This window comes from Lepidochelys kempii, chromosome 4 (genome assembly GCF_965140265.1).
Source record: "Lepidochelys kempii isolate rLepKem1 chromosome 4, rLepKem1.hap2, whole genome shotgun sequence".
NCBI classification, from domain to species: Eukaryota; Metazoa; Chordata; order Testudines; family Cheloniidae; genus Lepidochelys; species Lepidochelys kempii.
In genome coordinates, this window is record NC_133259.1 from 34,891,441 (window position 1) to 34,912,238 (window position 20,798).

At 38.5% G+C, this 20,798-nt stretch overlaps 1 protein-coding gene across 22 annotated transcripts in view; it reads right to left on the reverse strand.

Moving 5' to 3' along the window:
- The window catches only part of CAMK2D (calcium/calmodulin dependent protein kinase II delta), a 271,591-nt gene that overhangs the window by 55,214 nt on the left and 195,579 nt on the right, over positions 1-20,798 (reverse strand). For 13 of the 22 annotated variants that reach the window (XM_073340960.1, XM_073340965.1, XM_073340950.1 and 10 more), the window contains exons 7-13: positions 17,848-17,950; positions 11,002-11,085; positions 9,890-9,984; positions 7,733-7,855; positions 6,300-6,383; positions 5,456-5,498; positions 363-400 (exon numbers count right to left, since the gene is read on the reverse strand). In XM_073340960.1, the coding sequence (XP_073197061.1) occupies positions 363-400; positions 5,456-5,498; positions 6,300-6,383; positions 7,733-7,855; positions 9,890-9,984; positions 11,002-11,085; positions 17,848-17,950 (570 nt within the window). The remainder of the gene's footprint in view (positions 1-362; positions 401-5,455; positions 5,499-6,299; positions 6,384-7,732; positions 7,856-9,889; positions 9,985-11,001; positions 11,086-17,847; positions 17,951-20,798) is intronic. The other 9 variants (XM_073340971.1, XM_073340962.1, XM_073340953.1 and 6 more) reach the window with 1 other exon arrangement.

Genomic DNA, 20,798 nt, shown 5'->3' on the forward strand with positions numbered 1-20,798 from the left:
GTTCCATCAAGCTTACATACCCACGACCAAAGTCTCATTTATATTAAGCAGCTAAAAATACAGTGAGTCACTAATGACTGGACTAGCTTTTATTAAAAAGCAAGGAATATATTCCCTTGTCAGCATTTTTCAGAACCTTATTTAAAACATGGTACAGTTTTTCAGCTATTTCTTTTCTGACACATTATTTTGAACTTAAACTAACTTCAACTTCTTCAAATATACAGTGAGAACCATTTCTTAACACAACCTATGAAGAAGAGATGTAGTTATTTCCAATCGCAAAGTCAATAGACGTTAGAAGAGTACAAGGAAAAGAAAGCTGAATAAGATGTATCGTTTGGTGCATTTGTTTAACTTACCTTGACTCCATCAGGTTTTTTCAGTAAACTTTTTGCTGCTGTAAAATGAGAGAATAAATTCAATGTCAGCTGGTTATCAATAAACTCCATCAGGTTTGAAGCAAAGCAAGCACTTTCTGTTTTTAGTTCCTCCCTCTGCTGCTTTACATTTAGGAAATGGAATATTTACAGCATTTGAGAAATTCCAAACTACTGGACATAAGGCTGCAGTACCACTTTTCTTAGATTTGCTACCTGGATTTTGTCAAGATCTATACTGAGCTGCATTAGGCACTAAACACTGCCACATCCAGTAGAATCTCATTATTTCACATTGAGAGACCTACTACAAGTTTCTCAAATGTGTGCATTAGCGTGTAAGCAAACACACAAAAGCCCTGAATTGGCAAAGGTGTATGCATATAACTCTAACTGTATGAGTAGATGAACTGAATTCAAGTGAATTATTCACATGGGTAAATGCTTGCAGGGTCACAGCCAAAAATATCAAGAACAACAAATCACTGTCATTTACTATTTTGCTTTATTTATAAGTGAATATGGACTCCTAGAAAATATATTGTAGAATACAGCAGAACCCCATTTAACCGAGCCTCCATTATGCGGCTCTCTGTATTAACCGAACCACCAGTTGCCCAGCGCTGACAGCGGTAGGACTTGGGCTGGAGCCCTGGGAGGCTGGGGCTCCTGCCTGTTGTGCTGACAGTCAGAGCCCTGCTGCCCAGGGATCACAGCTGGAGCCCTGCCACCCATTCCCCAGTTTATCTAGATTTTTGGTTATCCAATCTGGCCCTGGTCGCAGGTAGATCGGCTAATTGTGATTCCACTGTATTTTGTAAAAATGATAGCATTTTACTATTACATTTTTGCTCAGAAATGGGGATAGATTAGCTTTTTTGTGATAGATACAAATGCCCACTTTGCTGTTGGGGCTGTGGCCAAGCCAAACCAGCGGAGAGAGACCCTAGACCGCCTTGACTCCTAGGGTTAGCCTGTGACCTATGCAGGGTTATGGTGGAGTGGAGAGGAATACAGGGGTTGGAACTGGCCATGAACCCCAGCCTGTAGCTGTTCACCTAGTTCAGTGGATACAAAGACACATTACTGACTCCCCTGTTCCTTTGATTTGGAGTATTTAGTACTCCTTCTGGAGCCAGGTGATCAACTCTTAGTGCCCTCTTCACATAGCAGGATACCGACGAGGAGAAACAGAAGAAGAGCTGAAGGCTGCAGAGATGAGTTGGGAGTCGCAACCTCTAGGTCTTGTCCATGCTGTTATAGCTGGTGGTGACATCAAGTGACTAAATGGCTGTGGGTAAGCCATTGGGCTTTCATTTGTTCACAAACGTTTAAAGGGCAGTTTGCAGCCATTTCTCCTTGTTACACAGAGAGGCAGTTGCTGAGGACAAAAGTGCAAAGAATGGAGGGTTTGGAAGACTTTGGACCTGACTCTTGGTGTTGATGGGCATGGAAGTTGGCTTCGCTGTCTTACACAGCTCGAAGCATTACTCATCTGGACCCTTATCCTGAACATGAAGAAGGATAGCAGGGATCACAGGCCCCTTTATTTGACTGGCGGAAGGAGGGCTTATTCTGTTGGGAACTGCATTAGTCTAGTTTCAGCCTGTTTTCTAGGGTACCACCATTTCCCTGGGTTAAGTTAATGAAGATAAAGCTTCTGCTTCATCTACATTTCTGTGTCCATGTCTTATTCACCTGCTGTGTCTGCGTCAAGTGCTCATATTATTATGGTTCTACTATAGACATGATGGACTATATAACCATAGAAACTGTGCAGAAAAGAACAGATCTTCATTAAAGTGTCTTTCACATTTGTTAAAAGGATACTAGAACTTCAGCTAGAGCTGAAGTTAAGGTTATCTTCTATAATCTAGTAAAACTCCTCAAAAAGCACTTTATCAATTAGGATAGCAGATCCACTCAGACCTCTGTTAAGACTGTGTCTCTGCTGCCCATCATAAACCCCTATTTTTCAGGAGCAGAAAAATTTCATTCATAAAAATTTATTTCAAGCTAAAGTTGACACAAAATATTTCCACCTGTGCTAAGGAAGAGTAACGCAGAACATTTTTATATGTGAAAAGCATATGTTATATTTAAACTATGCTGCTGTTTTACTTTAAACTCTTTGGACTAAAGACTGCCTTTTTGTTAAATGTAGGCACAGCACCTAGCACAATCGGCCTTGAGTCTTGATTGAGTTTGAGGCTCTACCACGGTACAATTAATCAGATAGAAGGAGCATCAAATTCTTAAACTAATTTAGCAGAAAATGGCTGTTTTCAAGCTATAGGAAAGCAAAGAAAATTAGAAGTTTATTGGCTTTACAGGTTATTTTATTCTCCTAGAACTAAAAAAAACACCTACTGAAAAATATTAATTCTTATAAGTTGCTTGTCATAATATGAACTACATCCTTCCAATGTTGTTTTATGTTTAAAATCTTTTACATGTTTCTGAAACATTAATTTTTTAAAATAAAAATTAAATAAAACAAACAACAAAAGAGTCATAATGAAGGTTGTAACAGCCATTACTCCTCCCATTGTGCCGGTAGGATTGCTAGGGTGTAAGGGGATGTGTCCCTTGAACGGTTTCTTGCATGAGACTGGTATGTGATATCTCATATTATGGGACATATTCTATACTTCAGTCCTGTACATTAACAGGAGCTCCGTGCCCAGAACAAGCGTAGTATATACCCTGTACTTTGCATACTGCAATAACCACACACAACTATTTAAAGAAGTGTTAGCACCATCTTTAGCTATGAATCTTTTGCCTTTTTTGTTGGCTTGTGATATAATTCTAATACTATTTAAAAGCATTTTGTGTAAGCAAGGACACTGTATGCGAATCAAAAACTACAGTAGCAAAGCATATTCTAAAGTAAGCTAACAATGAAGAATTTGACCATGCTGATTTCCCACAACTAAAAAGCAATTGTTATAAATAAATCCTAAGGCACTGCTAATAAGCCAGAAAGCAAACTGAGAAGAAATGGAATTGTGACAACATGCAGAGATTAGTGTGGTTCAGGTCAGATGGCAATTTTGCTTAGGAGATACAAAAAAGATGTTTCTTTCAGTTGCTGAGGGTCTTACCTCACAAGAAACACACATTCCACATAAAAGGAAGAAAGAAAAGGAAAAATAAAACACTTTTATAAACACATTGTTATGGACAAATAACCTTGAAAAGCATGCTTTCAATGAAATTCAATGAATAAATAACTCAAAAACTAAAATGTCATCTCAAGTGCAGGTATGTCTTAAATTAACCACTGAAATGATGGATGAAAAAGCCTTTGATCACCATGCTGAGACATTCTGAAATAATATTTTTAAAGGACGATGACATTCTTGTTCTTCAGAGGTGTTAGACCTTACATATGATGTATGTGAAACAATGATTATGGAGAATGATTACAAATGATACACGTGCTTCATGTTTTAAGATAATCCATTTTTGACAAGATACTCAGTCTTCGACTACAGCATTTCTGTTCAACTCTTAAAGGAAATTGAAAGTTACTGGCAATTCATTAAACATTAACCAAATATAATTTACAATCCCTAAAGATGGTTTTACATGTTACAATTGTATATTAAATAGGGGAACCTAACAAAGAAGGGCACGGTATATTCCAAGCACCAAACAGATTGGACCAATTGGTCTCACTTGCATCCTGCTGTAGCTTGTTTATTTCGGATGCTTTGACACTTATTATTCTTCAAAACATGCCCAATGCACTATAGCATTTTTACCTGTTAATTAAATATATTGCAACAGAATTATCTCAGACAAAGACAGGATGCTGCAAAGTCACTGCAGAATTCACCCTACGTTATTCAATTGCCTGAATTCTTGTTTGTGGGTGTCTTATATGCATTATCAATGTCTGGTTAGGATAAAGGTTGTCAGAATAATTCTCAAATATTGAGGTTTACATTGGGAGATTCCCAGCTCCTCCCTTCCAAATAAGAATTGAAACACAATGTAAACAAAAATATATCATAGCTATTTGGGGGACAAGCGTTTGGCTAATCAGCAGGGAGGGGAGTAGATGGTCAGAGGAAGGAAGAAAATGAGAAGGCAGAGAAGTTTAGGAAATCGGAGGAATGAAGGGAAAGAAAGGCTTTAACACTTTTACAAATTTCCCTTTCAGAAATTTATAGCTATTTTAATTTTGGTATTTTTTCTTTTCTCCTTCATTGAAAAACTTTAAATATGTAACTATAAATTTAAGCATCACAATATTTTGAGCGCGTTCCTAATTAAGACATAATTATAACGGTGCCCTGGGCTAATAAACACCTTGGGTCTTCAGCATTAGAGTTTGATTACTGTAAACACCAAGAGCACAGCTGTTATTTCATAGGCAGAAATGTACTCTTATGTTACTATAACACGATGCTTGAGAATGAGGCAGAAGTAAAAGAGTGAAGAACTTTCATGTGTTTATTAGTATTAAGAAACCCAAACACACAGGAATGGTATTAGAGGTAAACTTGATATATTACTAGAAAAGTAGTAAAATATGTACTATAAGGTCGCTTTTTATATAAGGTAAGAACATAAAAACTTATGTCTGTAAAGTTTAAAAATGTATTTTAGATTTGCGTATTCAAATGCTCTTCTACTATGTAATTTAACTTTTAAAATATTATTCTTTGACCATATTTCAATTTGCACATTTATCCTTAGCATTTGCTATTTTTCTCTTCCTACCTGGAATATTTTCTGGTCTCTTTGATAGGATTCTACAAATAAGAACGAAAAAAATGTCCCCCTTCACAATAAGGGAAACAAACAGACAGTGCACCAAATTATTCTAACTACCACCTGTACCTTACAAAAGGCTCAATATGACCCTTTCAGTTTAATCTACAGCAGCGAGTAATTTTTGCTCTGATCACTCCAAAAAAGAAATAACTTTAATACACTATACTTTACATACTCCACAGTAGCAAAGAGCTTTACTGTACTAAACTAATTCTCATTAGGCCTGGTTGCATTAAGCAGATACCAAAATGTAAAGAACATAAGGATTTGGAGCTCAATAAACATACCTGAGAAATTTCTGGTAGCCAGCATAGTTGTCAGAATGGCCCCCTGTGTACACATATGTTAACTCAAATTAGCATTATTTACGCATAGCTCTGAGCATGAATAGACCAAAAAGGCAAATATGCTTAATCATAAATCATTTGACTATCGAGGTCAACTCCGGAATGATAGATTTTCTATGAATTATTTGGCATAAGGTGGAGTACATTGGGAATGGAGAAACTGTAGCTTATTCTTAAAGCTATTACCTATCATAAATCCCCGAATAATTACTGAGCTGTCAGAACAAGTCTTGCCACAAATGTATGTGCACACACAGGGATATTTGTCATCAATTAAATTGCACACATATGACACTGGAAATAGAACCCAGACCCTTACTTCAGTTGCTTGGGATGAGTTGTGTTCAACTGGTGGTTTATATGTAACATACATGACCACAACCAACTAAGGGAGGTTTTCCTTTATCTAAAGGGAGAAATGCCCGTGATTTTAAAATGGAGGGTCATCACTATCATCCTGATTCCAAAGAGGTATGTAGATGATATTTATATTAATTGTATCTTAAAAGCAGTACAAATGCTGCTGGAAATGCATGCAGAGCTCAATCGTATGTTGTTTATTAAGCACTGCAGCACAGTTCACATGGCTGTACTTATTTAAAGATCCAAGCCTGATGTTTGTTTATATAAACTTGTTTTTAAGCGTTCGCAAGATAGTTAATATTCTCCATAAAATCCCTTTAAGGAATGGTTATCCTCTACATGGAATATATGTCACTGTATCCTTTTACCCTTCAAAAATTACCTGCTACTAAAATGCCCCTGAAGAAATTGTCTTTCTTACCTTTAGTTTTCTTCTTGCATTGAATTTCTTCAAGCAATCTACAGTCTCCTGCCTGTGCATCATAGAGGCCACAGTAGAACGTTGCTGAGGAAGAAGAAAAGAACAATATATTCAAAACACACAAATATATGAGTTATGTTGTATTTACTGGAGAACAAACATATCATAACCTGCATGGGCCAAATTCCTAAGTCTTAAGCTCCTATCCCTCACTGGTATCTACTCAAGCAAACCTCAATGCACCAGTGAAGTCTCCAAGATTTTGCCTGGGTGCAGGAATGCATGCCAATGGAACCTGATACAAAACTAGAGACTCAGTTTATACTCAGTCCTTACCTATGAAAAACTCCAACTTAAATCAGTGGGGTTTACACCTGTGTAGAGACTGACTAAAACCAAACCATTCTGGCCATATATAATTATAAAAATAAAAAATCAGTAATAGCATCCTGAATTGTGGTGTCCTGTAAAGTTCTCTTTTAAAAAAATGAATGGAATTTTATTTAACATTACCAGTATTGTGTGATGCATGGGAACATGAAATGTGTAAAAAGGAAATATTCAACATCCTCCTTATTTCTTCTGAAACTCATTATCACTTGTATTGTTCTATGATAGAGAAGACACTGCAGCCTACTAGAATGAGTGCAGGGCTGGGCACCAGGACCACATCAGTTCTGATTGTGGCTCTGTTAGTGACTTGCAGAGTATCCTTAGGCAAATCCCTAATTTCCTGTTTCCGTGTTTTACCCTACCTGCACAATGGGGGCAGTATCATTTACCTATCTCCCAGTGTTTTGAGAATTAATTGTTCTGAAGATGCAAAGCACGATATGAGAGAATTTTTCTTGATACAGCTCCATACTGTATTCCCTGAGCATGCACATAATAATGATGTCTTAAAGACCATGAGAAAAGGAGTACTTGTGGCACCTTAGAGACTAACAAATCTATTTGAGCATAAGCTTTCGTGAGCTACAGCTCACTTCATCGCATGAAAGCTCAAGAAAGCGTATGCTCAAATAAATTTGTTAGTCTCTAAGGTGCCACAAGTACTCCTTTTCTTTTTGTGAATACAGACTAACATGGCTGCTACTCTGAAACCTGTCATTAAAGGCCATGATCCTCCATTCTCAGTGCAAGTGGATGTCTGTATCCACTCAAGAGCCCCAGTGAAGTCTCTGGGCACACAGGTCTGCCTGCACAGGGCAGTTTCTTAGGCTGGAACCTCAGTTACGGTAATTATTTCTAGATTCACAGAGTCTAGATAATTACAGTTTTATCTCCTCTATTTAACTACATTGCAATGAAACAGCTCTAAGGAAGGAAAAAAATAATCATTAACCTTCTGAATTTGTGCACTAGATTTTGGAGAATGCTATCAACTATTTTGCATGTACAATTTTTTAGGCATGCAAGTGGAAACTACTTACACATATCCATGGATGCTTCAGTGCCTCTGATGCTGTGATTCGTTTGGCAGGGTTGATGGTAAGCATTTTATTGATGAGGTCTTTGGCTTCAGGAGTCACTGTATCCCACTCTGGTGAGGGAAACTTAAGGAAAAATATATATGTAATTCTCTCTCTGTATGTGTGTATACACACACACACACAGTATGTCACATGAATGGATAACACAGCTTAAAAATTCGAAGACTAAAGAAGCCTGTTATAAAGAAAATAATTTCAAACAACTTTTTATGTAAACATGTTTTTTCTTCTTTATTGTTTTGATGACTTCTAACAGGCTTGTTTCAGATATTAACTTATTTTGTGGTGCAACATGATGCAAACTGACACTTAGAGGATGAAATTACAAATTCAAGGGGAATACAGTTGGCTAAGAAATTCAGATCAGGGAGTGTGCTTTTCTGTGTGTTTGTACACGGCCTAATACAGTACTGCAATAAAAATAATAAACAAAATTATCATATAGACTTATTTGTCTTCTTGAATGTTAAACAGTGTATATGACATCTTAATGTTTAAACTCTGATTTATGAAACCACTTTATCAGGTACTTAAGCCCATCCCTGATCAGCAAAACATTTAAGCTTGTGCTTAAGTCCCATTGGAATGGGACTTAAGTGTGTGCTCAAGTGCTTTCCTGAAACACAGCCATAAGCAACTTGTGTTTTTCACTTTATAAATTAATGAATTTAGAGCTTGTGGAAATTGAGAATGGGGCACGGGTTGCTTGTAGTTTTAAACTAGTATAAATGGTGGATTCTCTATAACTTGAAGTCTTTAAAACATGATTTGAGGACTTCAGTAACTCAACCAGAGGTTAGGGGTCTACTGCAGAAGTGGGTGGTTGAGGTTCTTTGGCCTGCAATGTGCAGGAGGTCAGACTAGATGATCATGATGGTCCCTTCCGACCTTAAAGTCTATGAATCTAATAGCGCTCGAGTCACTGCTGATCCAGAGAACAGGTACCTAGGGAGAGTGAGAGTGCTACCTTCTTCTGCAGGGACCACCTCTATGGAAGATCAGTCCAGTCTCCATATGTATTTAATCACTGCCTTCTCAGCTGTGACTGCAGTGCCAACTGGAATGGTATGTTTTGCAATATGGGCGCTTGACCACTAAGAACAAGACTGAGACCATAAACTCATTTCCACTACAAGGCTTACATGAATGGCTTAAAAGATAGAAAGCTCTGTATGCCTTACAATTTTTTGAGTCATTCAGTCTTTAAATTGCTTATCAGTTGAGCACCAATAGACTCCAATTTCACTGTGTCTAAAATAAATGTACTATACTATAAAATCTATAACACTTCTGAACTACTACTCTAATCCTTCCAACGTTCACTGCTGGGCACTGACAGTCAATGGGACTATTCCCACATAAGTGTTTGCAGAACTGGGCTCTATAACGCTACTGTTATGCCTATTTAGCCAGGCTACAACTTTATGAAAGATAATGCACAGGAAAAAGTTATTTAGGTTGGTACCAGTGGTACATTGAAGAATTTAAAGTTTTGTCAATTTAGAAATACTACTGAAGATCTGAACAAAGCAAAAGTAACCATCATTCATAAAGGATTTTAGACTAATGTAACTACCAGACTCAGACTTTGAGCAGTAAAGGAATTTGATAAAAAACATACTGTAGGAGGTATTCGTATTTGTAAGGCTCCTTTTGCACACATTTGTCCCAGCCAGACACACATATGCAAACTTATAAGTGAATCAACTGAGATCACAGCTGTGATACTCTGTAACTAATCTAACTGAAATGTAAAATCAGTAACAATAACCAACAGAAAGAAAAACCTTGTGCTCTCTCAATACCATCCCTAAAAAGCAACAGTTGTAGGATTGTGGGCAAAGGTACACAGTAGTAGAAATATAGGTACTGTTTAAACAGGCAGATAGAAATATACTGCATAATGGTATATATTATATATTGTACAGGCCAAAGAGATGTTTACTCATATAAAGAGAGTGGATCATAAAAATGCTGATAAGAACAGAAATATTTAGGAACTAATTCCTCCTTAGTTTTCACTCCCTTCTTAGTCTAGCAAACTCATACTGAAAGCTCGAATTAAAAACAATTATAAGAGTAGCTCATAATACATACGTCATAAGCACCAGCCTTGATCTGCTGATAGAGTCTGTGCTGGTCTTCATCCCAGAAAGGAGGGTATCCCACAAGGAGAATATAGAGAATGACACCTGGAGGAAGTCCAAAGTAGCACTAATTAAGCCATTCATGTAAACTAGCCACAGTGAACATGAACTGAATCATGCCTCAAGGCTGCACAAAACAGGAACAAACAAATAAGGCAAATGACTTATTTGGTAGTACAGCTGAATAGAAATCTTCCACATGTTGGAAAATAAACATCCTGACAATGCTCTGAGGCAGCTGTAGAGTTCACATGATGACATCCTGGAAGAAATTATGGGGAGTGCAGGTGAAGACTACGTGCCTGGAAATGGTGCCTAGATACTATGGGGATGGGCACATTGGAAATGTCTAGTTAGCTCTAGAGACAGACAGGGATATCTCCTCTAGTCCTACTCGGAACAGTCTTAGACAGCACAGAGATTAAAACCAGCCTGCTAATGTAAGTGCTCTCATTAGTGTACTGATGGTAAAGATGATGGAAAATTTTAAGAAAAGAGTCTACCATAGACAAGCCTATCTGATTTGTCATTTATTCGGCCGTGGTTTTGGGATAACTACAAGACGCAAGTGCATTCACAGATATGGCCTAATCAATCTGTCTATGCTACAAATAGTACCTGTTAAAGAACCAGATTACAAAATGGTTGTCCCTTAACCTGGTTACAAATATGATTTCAGGGCAATTCAAACATTTTAACTGGGCAGCTAAAGCAATGGAGAGAGATTGGTATTTAGCCGGGTAATGAAATATAATTAAGGCCCAGTCTATAACACAAACTGGAACCATGTTTGTAACCATGTTAAGGAAAAATTGTGTTGTTGCTAGGTTCTAGGACACTGTTACACCTGTAGTGTAGACAGGGTCAAGAGTGCTCTGACAGCACATTTGCTTAACTGTAACATTCAAATAATAACTACTATTCAAATAAACAACTACTGAAAAGGTAAATATGAGATAAGGAAACATTTAAAATTAACTCTGAAATACATGAAACAGAGGCTCCTAACGGACAGATCATAATGTAGTGGGCTAAATACAATTCTTCAAAATTGTTTCTTACCACATGCCCACATGTCCACTGGCTTCCCATAAGGATCTTTTCGTAGCACTTCTGGTGAAAGATATCCTGGTGTACCAGCAAAACCTGTCAGAAAGCATGATGAGAGAGTTAGCCAGTCAGTCATGAGAACAGTTGTGTTCTCCATAACTGAATATACAGTATAACAAAGAATTTCTTAAATAACACCCTCTTCTGCAGACTGTGTCTATATTAGCTATTTAGTTTTAAAATCTCCTACCTTTGGGACACCTTTAGCTCAGCTCATCAGGTAGTAGTGACAATGGGAGTGTTGGTGTAGACAGGACACCACCATGTCCAGTGTAGAGGTATGACAGTAAAAATAACATTGGACATCTGCCTACATCTGCAATCCAATTGTTGTTACTACTGGTGGAGCTACACTGATGAAAGAGCAAGAGTGGGAGATTTCACATAAAGATTCAGTGCAGACACTCTCATGATTTATGTACTACAGTAAATCTATTGTAGGCCTCCAGCAATGACAAGCAGTGCATTTATTTGGTGTCACAGAGTCATAAAAGTTACAGAGGGGAAAATTCTACTATATCTTCCTGTCCATCTCCCAGTAAATGCAGTATCTTTTCTATTTTATCCAGGTCAGCGCCTAAGCCCTGGTCTACGCTGGGGGGGAGGGAGGGAGATGTCGACCTAAGATACGCAACTTCAGCTACACAAATAGCGTAGCTGAAGTCGGCGTATCTTAGGTCGACTTACCTGGCTGTGAGGATGGCGGCGAGTTGACAGCTGCCGCTCCCCCGTCAACTCCGCTTCCGCCTCTCGTGAGCTGGAGTTCCGGAGCTGATGGGGAGCGTGTTCGGGGATCCATTTATCGTGTCTAGACAAGACTTGATAAATCGATCCCCGACAGATCGATCACTACCCGCCAATCCGGCAGGTAGTGAAGACCTGCCCTAAGTGACGTACTTAGCCCGTGAGTGTCTTACAGAGAGGAAAAAGAAGGTGTACCTGATCATATGAACATTTTTGCTGGTTGTTTGTTATTAGACTGATCAGAGTTAGCATAAGATAAGCCCTAAACTATAGAAATTATGTCAGTAGAGCTCATCTAGGAATCACAAATCATCTCCTGTGGATCCTTTAATTCAGCCATCTATCCATTCTGTGGATTGTCAGACTGACATCCACGTAAATTTGTTACGAATGTTATCACATATTTTATACTTCGGTGGTATCAAGTGCACTTATTGTCCAAACAGAATACAGTAAGAGTAAAGCTACAGTCTCATGTTCATATTAAAAAAGTGAAAATACTCCATGAATAAAATGCAGCTGGATCCCATGGAAAGTTTTCTCAATGTATAAGCAATAAGTAGGGCCAGAATTAGAAAACTAGTGTAGACCAGTGTATATTACAAAATGTTATCCAAACCCTTTCTCCCAAACTGGGGATTCATCCCAGTTAATGCCAGGTTGTGGTACTCTCACTGCCCTCCTTTGGAAATTGAGCTGAGGGGAGTAGAAGTTTTTGCTCCCACCGGAGCATCATAGTGCCAGTTGCTCATAGTAGAAATCAAATCAGGCTGCAGCCTCTTTCCAAACACTGCCATTCATTTTTCAGATTGTGCCAGCTCTTTACAGGCCACCTCTGATATAAGTGACATTGTGGGAGTTTTCTACTACCACACCTGGGTCCCCTGTGGATGTTCCAGGTAAAAGCTGGTCCAAACTCTGTAGTGAATTTGGTTCATGGAATTTACAAGTTCCTCCTCATTCTTTAAATACTAGACAATGTTGTTTTCCTCTTAGGAGAAACACAAAATGGAGGCATGGAAGACACCAAAACATGCCAAGCATTATGTAAAAATGAAAGTAATTGATGACTAGAATGAATGAATGCTGGTACACTGACAGATGAATAATCTCAGACTTTTTCTAAAACACAGTTTTAATGGAAACTGTCCTGTTCGCCAATGGCCATGAAGTACTATTGCCTATAAGACTGCCTGAATGACCAGAATATTGATTTGGTGACTGTTACTGTATTATGCAAACTTGGCTAGAATATTTTAATCTATCTATAATTGAAAAATGATGCAATTGAGCCTACAAAGACCAGTTAAGACCATTTAACTGAATAGTGTCTATGTGCCTAGAGCCTCAGCTGGTAATCTTTCCAGCATCCTCCCCGCCCCCCCCCACTGTGCCCCCTTCCCCTCCCTCCACAGCAGTGTCCTCTTTTGGGGAACCTGAAATATGGTAACCCTAAATTTAAGACAAGGTGCAACTAGGGCTCAATCCAGCTCCCAATGAGTTAACAGGATCTTTCCATGGACTTTAATGTGGGGTAATGAGTCACCTGCTTCAGTGAGTCAGCAGAGCCCACTTGATGGGTTTCCAGTAGATTAAACACCTGCTAACTGGGTGGGGTGTTTTGGGAAAACGTTGCCAAGCTTTTTACAAACAGCTACACAGAAATGAAGCTTATTTGATTAACAAATGTGCAAAACAGGAAAATATCTTGCATTCTCCAAACAGGAAATAATATATTCTGGACCATATTCTCTGCTGGCATAAATCTACTGACTTCAGTGCAACTCTGCCAGGAGAGAATTTGTCCCTCACAATACACAGAAAAAGATCCTGATGGGTTCAGAGCTATAAGTAGTATTTGTGAGTCACTAAGTGCTGGAAAATCCACCAGATAACAAAAGTTCCACTGGAAATTGGGAGAGAGAGAAAGTTCAACATATTATTACTATGCAGAGCCCTGCAAGTTCAAGTTCTTCATTGTAGGGCTAGCTATGGGTAGATCTACAGTAAAACCAAAGATGTGACCGTAGCTTAGATAGACGCACCCGTGCTAGCTTTAATCAACCTAGCATGGCTAAAATGCAGTGACGTTACAACAGCACAGGCTTCAGCATGGGCTGTACAAGCCTGCCCAGAACCTTGGGTACCTACTTGCATTGCTAGCCCACACTGAGACATATGCTGCTGCAACTTCACTGCTATTTTTAGTCATGTTCACTAAATTAAAGCTGGCATGGGTATGCTTATCTGAGCTGTAATCAGTCCCCCCACTTTCGATTGCAGCGTAGACATACCCTATAGGAAGAATGGCACTTGACATGCATCAGAAGGAGTTGCTTCTTCAAAGGCTCATACATCATGCACAAATATTCAACACTGCATTTAATCAGGCATGATCCATGCATGTTCCTTGCAAAAACCTGAACAAACACTCCTTGCATCATGGGCTTTGGACTTTTACCAGTATAAAGTAGCAGACTAGGGCCTAACTCTGAACTCATAGCGGTGTAAGTCAAAAGTAACTCCATGAAAGTCAATGGAAAATTAAGCCCAAATTATATACTACGCAAGGGCTTTGTAGGTGGAAAAAGAGGGGATTTAAAACATTATTAGAAAGGGATGGGGAAAAAAAATTACAAAACAGGCACAGAACCCTTCATCTCCAAATAGAAAAACAAATAAAAATTGCTTTGTTACAACATGCTGCTTTCCTCATTCCACTGCTAACAGCTGAATCCATACCAAAGATATTTGAAAACAAATCCATTCACACTCTCTTCCCTACAACTCCCCCACACTTCCTTTACCAAGATGGGGAAGTTTTTAACAGCTGGATGAAGGTTTGAATTGGTTCTTTTTGTAATTCAGAACCACTTTGTCCTTCCCTAATTTCAACAGCACCACAGTGTTGTTTGATTAAAGGGTAATACTGGGCCTATGCTATTCTTACTGCCTTGGCACCAGAGGCCTTGGACACTTACCACTTTGGTTCCATTTTTAAATTATATAATAATGTTCATTTTTCACTAACCTACGCAGCAATGTACAGAATTTCTTACATTATACCCTTCTTAAAAGTTTTTTGCGTCAGCCCCCGCTGAATTACTTGTAGCCCAAAACATTTACTTTAAATGCATCACAGCTGCATAGGATCAAGTGCAGAATTTATTTTTATAGAGACCCACAGGAACAGCAAAATCCTGGGCACTCTTCTGAATTCACCCTATTACTGAAATACCATTTAAAATATCTTTGAAATTATTATCTTTATTATGACATTATCTTTGAAAACTCGTGGCGAACCGGGGAAGTCCCGGATGACTGGAAAAAGGCTAATGTAGTGCCAATCTTTAAAAAAGGGAAGAAGGAAGATCCTGGGAACTACAGGCCAGTCAGCCTCACCTCAGTCCCTGGAAAAATCATGGAGCAGGTCCTCAAAGAATCAATCCTGAAGCACTTGCATGAGAGGAAAGTGATCAGGAACAGCCAGCATGGATTCACCAAGGGAAGGTCATGCCTGACTAATCTAATCGCCTTTTATGATGAGATTACTGGTTCTGTGGATGAAGGGAAAGCAGTGGATGTATTGTTTCTTGACTTTAGCAAAGCTTTTGACACGGTCTCCCATAGTATTCTTGTCAGCAAGTTAAGGAAGTATGGGCTGGAAGAATGCACTATAAGGTGGGTAGAAAGCTGGCTAAATTGTCGGGCTCAACGGGTAGTGATCAATGGCTCCATGTCTAGTTGGCAGCCGGTATCAAGTGGAGTGCCCCAAGGGTCGGTCCTGGGGCCGGTTTTATTCAATATCTTCATAAATGATCTGGAGGATGGTGTGGATTGCACTCTCAGCAAATTTGCGGATGATACTAAACTGGGAGGAGTGGTAGATACGCTGGAGGGGAGGGATAGGATACAGAAGGACCTAGACCAATTGGAAGATTGGGCCAAAAGGAATCTGATGAGGTTCAATAAGGATAAGTGCAGGGTCCTGCACTTAGGACGGAAGAACCCAATGCACAGCTACAGACTAGGGACCGAATGGCTAGGCAGCAGTTCTGCAGAAAAGGACCTAGGGGTGACAGTGGACGAGAAGCTGGATATGAGTCAGCAGTGTGCCCTTGTTGCCAAGAAGGCCAATGGCATTTTGGGATGTATAAGTAGGGGCATAGCGAGCAGATCGAGGGACGTGATCGTTCCCCTCTATTCGACATTGGTGAGGCCTCATCTGGAGTACTGTGTCCAGTTTTGGGCCCCACACTTCAAGAAGGATGTGGATAAATTGGAGAGAGTCCAGCGAAGGGCAACAAAAATGATTAGGGGACTGGAACACATGAGTTATGAGGAGAGGCTGAGGGAGCTGGGATTGTTTAGCCTGCAGAAGAGAAGAATGAGGGGGGATTTGATAGTTGCTTTCAACTACCTGAAAGGGGGTTCCAAAGAGGATGGCTCTAGACTGTTCTCAATGGTAGCAGATGACAGAACGAGGAGTAATGGTCTCAAGTTGCAGTGGGGGAGGTTTAGATTGGATATTAGGAAAAACTTTTTCACTAAGAGGGTGGTGAAACACTGGAATGCGTTACCTAGGGAGGTGGTAGAATCTCCTTCCTTAGAGGTTTTTAAGGTCAGGCTTGACAAAGCCCTGGCTGGGATGATTTAACTGGGAATTGGTCCTGCTTTGAGCAGGGGGTTGGACTAGATGACCTTCTGGGGTCCCTTCCAACCCTGATATTCTATGATTCTATGATCTCAGGATTAAAACTCACCCTGATTATTTTTTTTTCCTGATTTGCCAGTTGTTTTTGCCATTAATACACAACTTCATTCTGTATTATTTTTGATCAAGTCCTGTTGTGCTGGCTTGACCAGTTATATGCAGTGGTGATATTTAGGTCCCCAATGCAACTCTGTGTCTTCTGGATTTTGGAAATCCACTATAAAACAGAGTGGGATTTAAAACACTGGACTAGTTAATAAGGACACTGTTATGCACAAATGTGTACATATGTACCCAACTCTTCAGACACTCAGCATGGCTAACCTACTGCTTTTGTTCTGTTACTCTGACAGCAAACTCCAGGTTTTTTACTTAATTTTTAAACATAGTTTTCCAGCTACTGTACATGTGAATGGTATCTGCGACAACCATTTTGTGCTATATTGTTCCTTTGGAGTCCTAATTATTTTTGGTTTATGCTCGACATATGTTGAGTTAAAAACACCTTATTCATACATACCTTAGTATTTTTTTAAAAACTGAGAATAAACTCTTTTTCTCGCTTTTATTTATTTTGACCTTCAGGTAATGACAATAATGAATTTGCAATCTGCAGATGTTTTCTACATTAAATCAGGCCTGGATGAACTGATTGATTAGTTATCTGGGGGCTGTATTATCTTTTCTGAAGCATGAAGGGGACAATGCATGTCCCCCATCCCTAGTGATCCTACTCCCCTCGCACACTGTGTGTCCACCTACTACCCTTACCGTGGATCTCAGAATGTGTGTAAAGAGCTCTGCCTGACCCCTTCTTGCATGATCTAGAGGATACAATTTGACAGTGTATATCTTCCTTCGGGGGGGTTGGGGGGGGAAGGATTTAGGAGATGATTTGAAGTAAGAAATTTCTCTTTTTGAAGTCATAATCGATGCATTTGACTCCACCCTTCGATATATCTTTGTGCCTCCTACTGAAAGTCAATGGGACTTAGGTTTCTTAGTCCCTAAGTGATGTCTGCAAATGGGACTTAGGCTCCTATGTCACATAAGTGCTTTTAAAAATTTTACCTACTGAGTTTTTAGCAAGATGCTGAGCTCCCCAGACTCTGCCGAGGTAATAAGAATTCAGGATGCTCAACACTGTGCAGGAAGAAGCCCAAAGTGAAGTAAGATGTAGAAACTGAATTACAGTACAAACAAAACAGCCAACCACCACATATTCAACTCTACTATGTATGATTGTCCATTATTATTATTAGGGTGGGAACAGGAAGGGTTGGGAGGATGGGCAGAAATGTGAGGTTAAAGAAACAAAAAATAGAAGAAGGTTCACTTACCAAACCAAGCCTGTTGTTCTCCTTGAACTTCTATAGCCAATCCGAAGTCTGCCAATTTTACAGCTGCTCCCTTGGATTTGCTAGCTAAAAGTAAATTCTCAGGCTTTATTCAGAGAGAGAGCAAAGAGGAAAGGGGGAGAGAGGGGAAATGAGATGAGAACACATCGTAAGTAACTTTTTTCAACAGTTACATTTTCCAGTCCAGTATTCAATGATTGGCAATACTGAAAAGTACAAAACTATTTATAGAGTGAAGAAAACAAACCATGCATTTCCCCTTGAATATTACAGAAACCTATGTCTTTCATTCATTCTAAAGGACCACCTGGCCTGCAAATGGCCTTCCCAATCCTGCATGATAGCAAGACGAAAAGAGATGTGTAGACCTACTGAAGAGATTATGGGGATCTGTGTGATCAAACTTTGTGTTTGGCATCTGCCTTTGTGACACAAAGCTGGCAATCACAATTTACCTACAAAAATGTTGCTGGGGAAAATATAGGTTGGGTCTGATCTGCATGCAGAATTTTTGCAGGATCAGTATATTACTCGCTGCAACATCATAAATGTGCTTTGCGTCATACAGCAATAACAGTAAGAGTCATGATTTTTTTATATATATATATATATATATATTTAGAGAATGGATATTAAATAGATTATATAGTGCAATCTCTTCAGCATGGGAACTGTACCTTCTGTGTTTGCACAGTGCCTCGCATGGTCTGTGTTACCAAAAATAGCAACAGCAAGGATAGTAATAATAGCTACTGTTATTGTTGTTGCTATTTGTCATCACTTTTCAATTACAAGTTAGATTCTAGGAAACAGCAAGAAATGACTATTTTTAACCAAATAAATGGTTTTGAACAATTGCTGTACACTGAATATGAGAGTCTTTTTGTATGGGTATATCTACTACTATTGGAAATGATCATTCATTTAGACAGAACACTATTAATGCATGCTTATGAGTTTCAGAAGAAACCGGAAAAGAATGGCTGAAGTATTTTGATGAGGTATTTTGTAAGTAAGGTACTTGGATTTGTTTCTAATATGAATTCAAATGCAACATTAACTTTACATATTTAAAACAGACGCTAAGGAAATGCAAAAGTTAGCATTCCAAATAGTGTGTTTAGTTTAAAATGCGTCTGTGTATGCTGTTAAACACACCCCTTAGAATATACAGGACATCAATCTTTGCAAAGATAAGGCTGCTAGAGCAAAGTTAAGTTTTGTTAGAATTTGCAGAATATTGTAGAATTCAGAAAAAATATAGCAGAGACACTAACTGTAGGACCCAATATTCTTCCCCTGACATTTTCTTTTTCGCCCTGACATTAATACATTTTCTTTAAAAAAAAGAGAGGACATGCCCTATGTTGGCTTTAATTACTATCTCCCTTCTACAAATGTATCCCACTAATTACCTGAAGCATTTCTTGTGTAGGGATGTTAAAAACAGTACACCAAATCATTACATCTTGTCTTAAAGTGAGGCCCCAATGCTGCCAAGTCTTCAATGTGAGCTTTATTTTAAGCATGTGAGCACCTTCATTGGCTTCAGCTGGACTATACACATGCTCAAGGTTAATAATGTTTGCGAGATCAGGGCCTAAGGCTGTAAGCTTTTTGGGAGAGGCTGTCTTTTAGTATATGGCTGTACAGTGCCTAGCACAAAAGGACCATAATGTGAATAGGGCCTTTAGGCATTGCAGTGATTATTATGATGATAAATAACAATGGCTTCTAACAAGGTTCTTCTAAAATCTTGTTCAGAAGTTTATTATTTTCCTGTCACACACAACTTTTATGAACCAAAAACCTAGCAAAGAACTACCTATTCATTGAATGTTATTTACACCAACAGGTATTTTTCTTTTTCCTTCTTGCTATTTTTGCGGTAGCTGTATCTAAAAAGGTTTAATCAAAAAGTATTTTTTCACCCTCACTGAATTTAAAAATGGTTGAATGAAACTTCCTTGACTTCTCATCTTCTCTCTATCCCCGGCAAAAAATCAACGTTGGGTTGAGACCAAACATGGAAATTCAGTCCTAAAGGAATTAGTCATTTTTAAGCAATTACTAAGCACTGAAAACAAGGGATGGGGATTATATGAAAACTGGTCTAGTAATAATGAAAACTATAATATAACTGGAGCTCTTCAGCAGAGTTACCACCCACCCTCTGGCATTTGTTATGGAAACAGTTAACTTCCAAAAGAAATATGAGAAAGTCATCTAAACGTTCGCCCCATATATGCTAAATCTTACCAATTATTATGTTAAAAACTGTGACATACACGAGATTCAGTCAATACATTTATTTAAAATAAAGATTAAGGTTTCCCAGAATAAAATGTAATCTATTTTTCACTTGAATTATTTCCATCTATTTAAATCACAGTACCCCCAATATTTAAAAAATAATGTTAAATGTTTCTTTAACTTTGACATGTTTTATAAATATTAATATAAACAATGTCACATTGTCTGTTATTTCCTCATACCTATTTCAATGTATAGCTAACATTCTTAGAGATTTTCAATCAAACAGAGAGAAATTTGCAGTAAACAACTTAAGGCAATTGATGGTCCTATTTGTTTGTGATCTTCAACAATCCAACACAGTGAAATTTCATGCACTACCAGTTGACACACAAGTCCTAATTCATGAAGCACATACCCTATTTTGAATGGGATCACATTGTGAAATGGTATAACTCTTCCCCCCCCCCTTTTTATACAATTAGAAATCTGTAATCTCCCTATTAAATGGGATTAAAGTACGGTAAGCAAATACCATTGTCATAAGATAATAAGTATGTTTCAATAAAAAAAGAAGGAGCACATTTACTCCTATGATAAGAGCAACAGCCTTCCAGGCAGTATAGTGTGGGACTATGTCCTTAAAGAACATGCACCTGCCAGTTCAGAATAACAAGAAA